General features: G+C 37.3%; 1 protein-coding gene across 1 annotated transcript in view; it reads left to right on the top strand.

The window, feature by feature from the left end:
• Window positions 1–5388: 5388 nt before the first annotated feature.
• The window catches only part of LOC121445245 (cytochrome P450 3A13-like), a 41068-nt gene continuing 33669 nt past the window's right edge, over window positions 5389–12787 (top strand). Inside the window, exons 1-3 of the mRNA XM_041647290.1 lie at window positions 5389–5610; window positions 7283–7376; window positions 10717–10769. Of these exons, the coding sequence (XP_041503224.1) occupies window positions 5540–5610; window positions 7283–7376; window positions 10717–10769 (218 nt within the window). The 5' untranslated portion in view covers window positions 5389–5539. The remainder of the gene's footprint in view (window positions 5611–7282; window positions 7377–10716; window positions 10770–12787) is intronic.

Genomic DNA, 12787 nt, shown 5'->3' with positions numbered 1-12787 from the left:
AGAATATGGAAAAGAAAACTGAAGGCTAGTAACAAGCAAATTAAGGTATCCCCATAATCATATAAACCTTGTATGATGTAATTCATTGTATTAGTAAATATAAATTTACTAATCCATTGTATTAGTGAAAACAAAGCAGTAAAATTTGCGTTAGAAACAAAAACTGCAATATTACCTATTATCCAGCAGGTGGCGCTGTTGCAGAGTCGCGGTGAAAACATGGTCCTGTTTCAGTGCCTTAGTAGATGTTAAAAACTGGAAAATTCAAGTTTCTCAACAAAATAAATCTAATTAAATCAATTCCTGAGACGGAACAAGTCACCCTGAGGGGTTGCAGCTTTCAGCAACCACGTGCTCTGGTTTGTGCCACTTAAGAGCTGTACTTGCAAGGGAGATTTAAAAATGACTCAGAAAAGAGCAAACCACGCAGCCAGAGACTATGCGGGCCTGTGGAGTTTAAATCCACGTGGGGAGTCCAAGGCCGCTGGCGGCTGAGGAAGGGGAGGGCTCCCGCCAAGCCGAACTAGAGCCCGCCAAGCCCGCGGCTGCCAAGCTGAACTTGCGCCCGCCAAGCCCGCAGCTGCCAAGCCGAACTTGGGGCCCCCAAGCCGAACTCGCGGCTGCGAGTGGGGAAAGGAGAGGTTCTAAAACCAAAGGTTGGGCGCCAAAATGAAGGCATAAGTCACAAACAATGCCACACCAATTCGGGGTTATGATTATTAGGGTGGTATTTATTTAAAGGGGAAAAAAACTTACAGTTCACTGTCCCAGGCAACAGCCCTCTACACAACCAGGAAAGGAGTCTAGTCGCAGGCGGAGCAGGAAGTGAAGAGAGAGAGAAGAGGGAAGTGGCCGCTGTTTTAAAGGGAGAGAAACCACGCCCCAGTGGGCTGGTACCTCAGCGGTGATAGGCTGGAGGAGTGGGAGGACCTCCCGCAACAAGAACACATAAGAAAAAATATCCATTATGATCAAGTAGGCTTCATCCCAGAGATGCAGGGGTGTTTCAACATACGAAAATCTATCAATGTAATCCATCATATAAATAAACTGAAAGAAAAAAACCATGTGATCATTTCATTAGATGCTAATAAAGCATTTGAAAAAAATTCAACATCCCTTTATGATAAAAGTATTGGAGAGCTTAGGGATACAAGGGTCATACCTAAATATAATAAAAGCTATATACAGCAAGCCGAAAGCTAACATCAAATTAAATGGAGAGAAACTCAAAGCCATCCCACTAAACTCAGGAACACGACAAGGCTATCCACTCTCGCCATACCTCTTCAATATAGTACTTGAAGTTCTAGCAATAAGACAACATAATGGGTTTACGGGGATTAGAATTGGAAAGGAAGAAGTTAAACTTTCGTTATTTGAGGATGATATGATAGTGTACATAAGCAACCCTGAAAATTCCACCAAAGAATTTTTACAGCTGATAAACAGCTTTAGTAATGTGGCAGGATACAAGGTCAACTCCAAAAAATCAGTCACCCTCCTATAAACAAATGATATGGAAGCAGAGAGGGAAATCAGAGAAGCATCACCTTTCACGATAGCCACAAACAGCATAAAATATCTTGGGGTAACTCTAAACAAGGAAGTGAAAGATCTATTTGACAAGAACTTTAAGGCATGGAGAAAGAAATTGAGGAGGATACAAGAAAATGGAAGGACCTCCCTTGCTCTCGGATTGGGAGGATCAACATATTAAAATGGCAGTTCTACCAAAGGCAATTTATAGATTCAAGCAATCCTCATCAAGGTCCCATCAAAATTCTTCACAGATCTTGAGAGGACAATAATCAACTTTATATGGAAAAACAAAAAATCCAGGATAGCCAAAAGAATCCTATACAATAAAGGATCTTCTAGAGGCATTACCATCCCTGACTTCAAACTCTTATTACAGAGCTACAGTAATGAAAACAGTGTGGTACTGGCATAAAAACAGAGAAGTCGACCAATGGAATCGTATAGAAGACACGAAATTTAACTCATAAACCTATGATCACCTCATTTTCGATTAAGGAGCTAAAAGTATACAATGGAAAAAAGAAAGAATCTTCAACAAATGGTGCTGGCACAACTGGATGTCAACCTGTAGAAGAATGAAAATAGACCCATATCTATCACAATGCACAAAACTCAAGTCCAAATGGATTAAAGACCTCAATATCAGTCCGAACACCCTAAAGCTGATAGAAGAGAAAGTGGGAAGTACCCTACAACAGATGCACAAGGAGATTGCTTTCTATGTATAAACCCTGCAGCACAGACATTAAGGGCAACATTGAATAAATGGGACCTACTAAAACTGAGATGCTTCTGTAAAGCAAAGGACACTGTCACTAAGACAAAAAGGCAACCTACTGACTGGGAGAAGATCTTCACCAACCCCGCAACAGACAAAGGTATGATCTCCAAAATATATAGAGAACTCAAGAAACTAGACTTTAAAAGGCCAATTAACCCAATTAAAAAATGGGGCACTGAACTGAACAGAGAATTCTCAACAGAAAAAGTTCAATGGCCAAAAGACACTTAAGGTCATGCTCAACCTCCTTAGCGATCAGGGAAATGCAAATCAAAACAACTTTGAGATATCATCTTACACCTGTCAGAATGGCTAAAATAAAAAACACCAATGATAGCCTTTGCTGGAGAGGCTGTGGAGGAAGGGGTACCCTCATCCATTGCTGGTGGGAATGCAATCTTGTGTAACCACTTTGGAAATCAGTGTTTCGGTTTATCAGGAAATTCGGAATCAACCGACCCATGGACCCAGCAATACCACTCCAAGGAATATACCCAAGAGATACTCTATCATATGACAAGAGCATTTGTTCAACTATGTTCATAGCAGTATTATTTGTAATAGCCAGAATCTGGAAACAACCTAGATGCCCTTCAATGGAAGAATGGATGAAGAAATTGGAATATATACCCATTACAGTACTACGCTGCAGTAAAAAACAATGACTTCTCCAATTTTCCTTCAAATGGATGGAAATAGAAAACAGTATACTGAGTGAGGTAACCCAGACCCAAAAAGATGAACATGGGATGTACTCACTCATAATTGGTTTCTAGCCATAATTAAGGGTCATGGAGTCTAAAATTGGTGAACCTAAAGAAGCTAAATAAGAAGGTGAACCCAAGGAAAAACATATAGTTATCCTCTTGCCTATGGAAAGTAGACAAAATTGCCCAGGAGAAAATTGGGATCTTGGGGGTGGTGTGGGATGGGGGTAAGGGGAGAGGGGGAGAGAAAAGTGAGAAGGGGAGGATGGGGGGAACTTGGGGAAACAGGATGATTGGGATAAAGGAAGGTTGGATAGGGGAGCACGGAAGCACAATTTTTAGTTAAGGGAGCCACCTTAGGGTTGGCAAGAGACTTGAACCTAGAGTGGCTCCAAGGAGCCCAAGGCAATGTCCCCCAGTTAGTTCCTTGGGCAGCTGAGGATAGGGAACCTGAAATGACCCTATCCTATAACAATACTGATGAATATCTTGCATATCATCATAGAACCTTCATCTGGTGATGGATGGAGATAGAGACAGAGACCCACACTGGAGCACTGGACTGAGCTCCCAAGGTGCTAATGAGGAGCAGAAGGAGGGAGAAGATGAGCATGGAAGTCAGGACCACGATGGGTGCACCCACCCACTGAGACAGTGGGGCTGATCTATTGGGAGCTCACCAAGGCCAGCTGGACTGTGACTGAAAAAGCATGGGATAAAACCGTAATCTCTGAACATGGCGAACATGAGGGCTGATGAGAAGCCAAGGACAATGGCACAGGGTTTTGATTCTACTTAATGTGCTGGCTTTGTGGGAGCCTAGCCAGTTTGAAAATCACCTTCCTAGATTTGGACGGGGGGGGGGGGGGAGGACCTTGGACTTTTCACAGGGCAGGGAACCCTGACTGCTCTTTGGACTAGAGAGGGAGGGGGAGAGGAGTGGGAGGCAGGGAGAGAAGGGTGGGAGGAGGGGGAGGGAAATGGGAGGCTGGGAGGAGGCGGCAACTTTTTTTTCCTTTTTATCAATAAAAAAAAATAAAAAAAAATAATCCCTTCAACTCAGTTAAACAAACACTTAAGGATATCCAATCTGATCAAGATTGTGTATTGACACAACTCTATATATTTTGTTCAGTTTATAACCCTTAGATTTGAAGAGACTGAACATTTTTAGACTGACAGCCAAGTTAATAACATACCTTCACATTGCACAAGTCTTATCCTGGTGCCCTATTGTGTAATTATCCTGTTTATTTAGCCTGCCTTTAATGCAACAATGTCCCAAACAACTTTATTTGCTTTGGATTTCCTAGCTTAGAAGCCTTTATTACCTAAGCTAATGCACAGTTTAAATCATAATTATGTATCCTATCATGCCACAGACTAAGAGTAATGCATGTATGTATTTGTGTGGTGTAGTAATCATTAGCTAAAGTGACCATCAGTTTGGAAGCAAACCAATGGATAAATATGTATCATAAGTATTGCAAGCAGCCCATAGATGTACTTTGACAGTTGTAGGCTTTTAAAACTTTTTGGTTTTCTGAGTGTTGCAATGTTTGGTAGGGTCAATATATCAGTCTTCTTCATGTAAAATTGTAAAATATTTGGAAAACATCCATCATCTCTTTCCCATGTTATGGTTTATGTGATGTTCAACAAATATAGAATAAAGCCGTTTGTTAGGAACTTGTACATGAGAAAGAGTTCCAGAGAGAACAAAAGGCATAAATCTCAGATAGAACACCACGTTTACATTCAGAGGCCATTCACAAGAGAAAAAGTGGAGAAATCAACCTTGGGGATTGCTTTTGATCAAGTTAATCCAAGAGAAATGTTTTAATACATTTGGGTGCATCTGAAACTATCTTTAATATATTCAACTGACATAGGATTGGGCACATATGAGTGAAGCATCTCTAGAATATTCCATTAATTTAAAAAGGCAATAAAGTAATACAAGATGAAGTTTAGATTTTGACTGGAAGACATGACTGTTCTGCCAAAAGTGCTTATGACATACAATATTGCTTCTATAATACACAGGAGTTACAGAGAAAGGATACACATATATAAAGATTTAGATATGAGATTTGTATGCAAAGATTTATTGTATTTAACAATGAAAACAGCTACAAAAACATTCAAGGAAATTTAATGTCCATCAGTCTACTGCATTTCTAAGAAACAACTATGACCTCTGTTCTCATTGAGAGCATTGGTTTAATTATTTATTAATTTCCTAGAGAAAAGAACATTGAAGAAGTCAAAATGTGGTTGAGCATGCACTACTGTGAACTGCCAAGTGAAGAGGACACCCATATTCTCCATAACCATGATAGATACACACTTGGTCTTTCTACTGGCAGTATCAACTGCTCCACCCCCTTTCCTAGAATATAAACACTGTGACTTAGCTTCAGAGTTTCACCCCTGGTCTCAGAAGGAGAACTAAAGTCCTCACCTATAAGGAAAAGTCAGAGAGCAGATTTCTTGGAAGAAAAGAGCAATGGACCTGATTCTAAACCTTTCCATGGAAACATGGGCCCTTCTGGCTACCATCCTGGTGCTCCTCTACCTGTGAGTAAGGGCTGATCCCTCTCCTTTGTGGTCCTAGAGTTGGAATGATTCTCAGACCCTTTTTACCTATCTGAAAACCAGAAGATATAATCCAATGGAAATTAATACTGTCACAGCTGAATGTATTTTGGCTGTAAACTAAACCATGTATCTCACTGTGCTTTTCAGTCAAAAGTTCTCAACTACTGTCAAAGTTCCAGTAGGCTTAAAATGGTTAGACTGAGCTTTTTCTACAGGATTGTTTCCTGCCATTTGTTTGTCATTAGTTTGTCACAACAGAACAGGAAGATTTGCAGGATCTAGAACCCACAATGTAATAATCTATATATGAGCTATTAATTTTTACTTAAACTCAGGCCTGCCTTCTCTGAAAGTATTGTCACCGATGTTGTTGGATTAAAGACAACATCTAATACCTAAATGTCTTGTGAGTGATCATCTTAGTGCAGAAAGCTGGCATTGTGCTATCTATGAAGAAACAGTATAGAATTAATCATTAGTCACTTCATTGGGGCACAGCATAGTGCTGTTCAACCTCAGTAGGGTACCACTGAAAGACCAAGGTAGACATTTGTCTAAAGTCCACCTTGCAGAAACATGAGTTTATGCGGTTATTACAGGAATTTGTTTGAGATCTTTATTGCAAGAGCAGGATAGACTCAAAGACAGCTGCAACATCAAAATTTTATTCTTAAACAGAAGATGACTCAAACTCTATATCTTTAAAAATATATTTATTTTTATTTTGTGCATATGACAATTGTGCTTGCATGTCTGTATATGTACCACCTGCATTTCAGATGCCCATTGAGGTTAAAAATAATGCATTGGATTTCCAAGGACCTGGAATTATAGACAGTTGTGAGCTGTCATGTGGCTGCTGGTAACTGAACCTCTGTCCCCTTCAAGAGCAGCAATTGCTCTTAGCTGCAAAGCCATAATTCTAGGCTAAAAGCTGCATCTGGGAAACTCTGCACAATTTTCATTCTGAGGGACAGAACAAACTAGAGTCTTGTCAAGCGACTATGCTGGTGGACTGCCCTTCACCACTGAGCAACATCACTATTGACTGTTCACATAATGTTGAGAAGGAATCATGTGAATCTTGCATTGTGGTTACCCACACTGATGATGTTGGCTTACTTGCTAACTCTGGTGAGCCCCTCAGTAACAATCAAATTTAAGGTTAGTAAGTTTTATTACATATTAACTCTAGGACTGGGGCCTTTAAGAGTTAACCTAAAGGTTTATAAATTGCGTGTTAACAGGTTTATTGTACCACAATTTTATGTTAAATTCTCCCTCAGTAGTTAGACTTTTGTAGTTGTCAATAGTTGTACCCAAGGGGAAAGAAATCAGTACATACTGATATACTACGAAATAATATACATAAATGAGGACATATGTGAGTAAGTGTATTGATGTTTCTGAATGATTGAATATGTATATTTATGCATGTGGTACAATGATTTAATATTATACATTACATAATATTAAATAAGATTTAATATTATGCACATGCAATGAATATACATATTCACTCATTCAGAAGCATAAATACACTTATTCACATATGTCTCATTTATATATATTCATGGTTAATGTGTGTACATATGTGAATATATATGTGTGTTAACAAGCTCATGACCTGGTTTCTTCCTCTATATTTTAGCTATGGAACCTCTTCACATGGACTTTTTAAGAAGTTAGGCATTCCTGGCCCCAAACCTCTGCCTTTTGTTGGGACAATGCTTAAATATAGGAAGGTGAGTTATGCTTGTAATCCCTAATTTAGTTGTTGTGTTTGTGACTCTTTCAAGAATTCATGAGATTATGTCAGTTCATCAGTGTATACGGTCATTGGATGCTACATTTTACGGCTTTCAGTATAGTTGGTGCTACACACTGATCTTTGACAATTTATCCTGGGCAAGATTAGACATGTTTTGTGGGGGGACTTGAATTTTGTGTCAGATGTCAGTCTTAAATGTTAACACAGTATTACCAGATGCTAAAAACCTGAAAATATAGAATTTGGAAGCATCATATTTAAGTATTTTCAGTACAGATTCCAAAAAATTAGAGTTTCTCTGATTCAGCATTTAAAGAAATATATATCAAGGATCTTTGGTGGTATCTCAGCAACTTTAATGCAGTAGTCACATCAGAGTTAAATACTAACATTTTCCCTTCCTGCTTAGTAGCTCTAGTGCATGCTTATAATGGCACACAGTTACTTATGAGGAATATGCAGATAACTGAATCCTCAATATAACCATTCACTATCCTGTTATTATTTTTAAGGCTCTAGCTGTGTTTTTGTCACTTATGATTTCTTGTGTGTGTAAGTAGGGTGCACTGAGAGCTCAAACAAAAAGGTTTTACTACTTTTCACTTCAAAGTAGAACGTTATACACGATGCTGAGGTGTGGGATTATGGGAGATGGGATGATGTTGCCTGTCAACCTTTGATATTTAACCATTAAGTGAGTTTTGTGCTTTGAAACAGAATCAGAATTGATATCAAACAAGTGTTATATGACAACTTCATAAAAAGGCAAAAACTAGATTGTGGTGAGAGGAATATACATATATATGCATATATATGTGTATATACATATATACACACATAGATACAAAGTTTTTGTTTATTTTTATATAAATGTATACATATCTATAAACACGCACATACATATATAATCAGACCTGTGAATTTATATAGAGCCTTTGTGGATGATTCCTAAAGGGAAAGGCTCCTGGACTGTCATTCCTAGGTTCACACCCATGAGACCAACAACAGTGTCAGTTTGAAACATTTACTGCTAGAAAATTTCCTTTTCCAAAAACTTGAGTCCTATCAATCATCTCATAAATCTTCAAAACTGATTTTTTTTGCTTAATTTACTAATAGTTCCATACTCTCATGAATTTGAAAATAAGCAATCATTTTCCCTTCATTTTTCAGATGACATTTTAAATTTATTTCCTTTGAAATACACTTTTTTGCATTATGTTTACTTTTGTTTTGGGTTTTGTTTCAAAGAGTATCTGCTGTAGTGAAGACTGGCACAAGCTTGCTATATAGATGATGGCCATGGTTTCCTGAACCTGCTTACTCATCACTTGTGTGTACAACAATATCTTAATTATGGGGTTAATTATAGGGAGTATCAAATAGGGTATCAAATCAAAGGCTTTGCATATTTTATAGCTATTCTAATCCAAGGAATGTGGGTCTTGAATGTTGAGGTGTTGATGGGGAAGACTGAGAATGAGAAATGTAAAAGAAAGAAAGAAAGAAAGAAAGAAAGAAAGAAAGAAAGAAACTGGGTATTGTTTCATCATAAATCCATCCATAGGAAACTTTCTTGGCCTTCATAGGTGGTATTGTATTTTTAACCATTCACCTACACATTTACATGTCTTTAAACTTACAGAACTTTCTTCAGGAAACCAAGGAGATATTTTTTTTAATGAATATAAGTAACTTTTCTAAATGCTTTACAAGCATTAGCTAGAACATGAATGCAGAGACAAAGGAAGCCTATGAAGGAAAAGAAAGTGCTCGTTAGAAACTCTAACATGTTCTGTTACCCTTTCTTTCTTATAAACAGTCCCCGAACTGACTCATTTTATATATTCATTGTGGCAGTGCTCATTCTTGATCTTTCCTATACTTGAGCCCCATGTTGGGCAAAACGTCACCTTAATCTGCAGGAAATGGGGTCCCAAATGTGAAGATTGTGAGATGTGGAGGGTGAGGACCGGAGACAAGAAAAGAAGACACATAACTGAGACGGAGAGTCTTACATAAGCTGACAACTCATGACAAGCATGTGTCTTAAACAGCATTGCTTTTTTTTTTACATACTATTTGCATGGCTTAATGGCAAAGGTCAGCAGAGAGGTAAATCAAACAACACTGGCAAAGAGAACGCAAGATATCCCAGATCTAGCTGTTTTAGGACTGGAAAACTCAGCCCAGGGGAAAGAATCTGATCCAAAAAAAAAAATCGACAACCTTAACTCCTTCAGGGATCAGGCTCCAGCCCTAGTCCAGCCAAGTCTGCTACTGGACAAGCACACAGAATTCATGTTTCCTTCTCCTTTCATTATGGCCTCTGAGAAACCTTACACAAGCCTGGTTCTCAGCATGAGGCAAATAATCCACAGGCAGAACTCCATAATCTGCCCAGTTACCTAATTTCACACAGCTGAAATTAACATTGCTGAAGAGGAAATTTATTCTGAAGTTTTCTGTCTAGCTCGCTCAGCTTAATCACAGAAATACATATACTGGCCATTGCACAAGTCTGTTATTCCAGTACACAGGCGATAAAATCAGAAGGATAAGGATATTCAGGTCACCCTTATGATACACACAGAGTTTGAGGTACACTGAGTTACATGCAATTATATCTTACAAAATTACAATACCACTTAACTACAAATTATATATATCCCAAGGTTTTAGAGGTGTAAATGCAGACCGATTACTCAAATTTTGTTTGCTTTATGTAAATTGGTATTCCTCATCTTTCCATGTTGAGTATGTACACTAAAAGGCCAACCTATTTTGCCTATACTTTATTGCTTACTTTTCAGTTAATTTGACCAATAAGATTTATATAAATCTTATATACTCCAAGCATAAATTATATGTTCAATTTACTGATTACACTAGAATTCTTGGTGATTAAGTGATAGTGTCAGTAATTGAGAAAAAATAGATTTTGCATATTTTTGGCAATCTTCCTGATTCTTGGTGCCCTCTCGCACCCAAAGAATAGAAAAGATGGAGTGTTTCAGGATTTCAGAGTCAATACGTTATCAAAACGATATAGCAGAAAATGAACAAATTCTTAGTTTAAATAGAGAAGAAAACATTTGAAATGTATAATACCATGGGAAATAAATCATAAATAACTGTAATTTCTTCATGTAATTGGTCTCCTCCATCTTCTGCTCCCTCAGAGACCTTCTTTCAACTGACTTTGGAGGAGTTAGATAAAGAACCTGGTGTCCTGAGACTTGTGTCATGCCTTTTTCATATAGTGGTCAACACACATAGAAAAAAATGACTTTTCATATTATTTCTCTTTCTAGGGTATATCAATATTTGATGTAGAATGCCGAAACAAGTATGGGGATATGTGGGGGTAAGTATTCTGGAAATGTCTATCAGGTAGTATGGTGATATTGTGATGTGGCACCAAACGGCATGAGTAGCTTGTCAACAAAGTTACTCAGGAGGCAGTGCCTATTTTATAGTGTTTGCAAGCCTGTCTACCAAGGGTGGCATATGCCAGTTTATGTTGTAACCTTCAGTCTTAAAGACTGAGAATGTTGCAAGTAATGATTTGTCTACATCCTTCAATGATCAAGCGGCTACTTTTGTCAAATGTCTTAGAATGCATTTTATTTTAGTTTTATTATCCTTCCTTGGGCTCCTTTAAATTGTGTGAAATGCATTAGTACAGAGATATGTAATATGTGATCATAATTCAAGAGAGTGTTCTCCCTCCCATAATGATTCACCCTGAGTAAAATAAAAATCATTTTTATAAAATATACTTGCAGTAATTATGTGCTTTTCAAATATAGGCTGGAGTTAATATAAATATAGGGATTTATAGATATTTTATGTTAAATTACCTGTTGATTTCATTTTTAATTTTAATATTTTTAATATTTATTTAATTGTTTGAGATTATAATATAATTGCATTATTTCTCCTTTCCCTTGTTCTCTACAAAACCTTCAATAATAGCTTCCTTACTCTTTTTCAAATTTATGTTATCTCTTTCCACTAATTGTTGTTACATATATATATATATATATATATATGAACATATATACATGCACACATTATATTGTATTACATTTATTAGATAATACATAAATGTATATTTTAATAGATATATTTTTAAATAGACCCTTCTTGGTTTATATATGATATTTATGAGCACTGTCAGTGCTGATCATTTGATAATTGATAACAAATAATGTGTACTCATATCTGGGGAAGAACAGTTCTCCCATTCCTAGGATTTCTTTCTTGCTTGTAGTTCCTTTAGTAGGCTAGACACCTCCTAAGTTTTCCACATTGACTTTTGAGACCAGGTCTCAGTATACCAAGTTTGGCTTAGAAGTTACAATGAAGCTCAGGCTGGCCTAGAACTCACTGTCTTCCATTCCTTACTGCTCTCTTAGAGATCTGTGACAGCACATGTTACTGAATTGTCTAGTTCTCTCCTTTTTCTGTTTATACTAGATATGAGGTGATGGCTGTGTAGCAAGAATGTGTATGAATATTTCCTTTTACCACATACTTTGACATTGAAAAACATAAGCAGGATATGTTACTGCATGCCATTTCCTTTTTGTCTTGTTTCATTAATTACTTTGTGTGATAGTTGGGCCAAAATTATTAAACTTTCACTTATAGAGCTGCTGGAGGTTTATTAAGAGCCTGGGAAGTTATGACATCACTGTGCTGTGTACCATACGCAGGGTGTACAAAGTTCTGCCTTGTCACCTCTTCATGTCCATCGTCAGAAACCACAGTATTCACCATAGGGTCTGCTGAACTGACATGGTCAATAGGAACACATAACCCATCGCCAAGGGCACGCTGCGATGAATTTCCAATGATTTCAAAGAAAGTGTTCCATGTATCATTATTGCTTGTCAGTTGTTAATACTTTGACTTTAAAGCCTGGAAAGTTGGAACAACAACGTAAAACAGTTACTATTTTGTGGAAGACACACCATTTCTTTCCCAGGACCCACATGCTATCTCAAAACTCAGGGAATCCAAAACCTCTTCAGACCTTCGCAGGCTTCAGTATGTACATTGTATACATACATATACTCAGGCCTATGCTCAAACATATCAAATTAAAATATAAAATAAAATAATTTTATCTTTAAATTCAAACATAATTAATATATTGTAATATTTTTATTTCTATGTATTTATATTAAAATCCATCAGCCCATGTAATTCTACAATGTAGCAAGGACTCTATTACTAGCCTATATTCCAAACATGATGAAATATTTTTATTTTTGAATAAACTAAACTTGCAGTGATACGGGGATTCCAGACATCTTCTACTCCTGAAAATCTAAGGTCTCCTCTCCAACTAATAGATTTTTTTTATTTTATTGAAAA

The sequence above is a fragment of the Microtus oregoni genome, unplaced genomic scaffold (genome assembly GCF_018167655.1).
Source record: "Microtus oregoni isolate MIOR12 unplaced genomic scaffold, Mior012 000003F_ref0000135, whole genome shotgun sequence".
Lineage (NCBI taxonomy): Eukaryota > Metazoa > Chordata > Mammalia > Rodentia > Cricetidae > Microtus > Microtus oregoni.
Note: the sequence above shows the minus strand (reverse complement) of the source record. Positions and strands in the feature narration are given on the sequence as shown.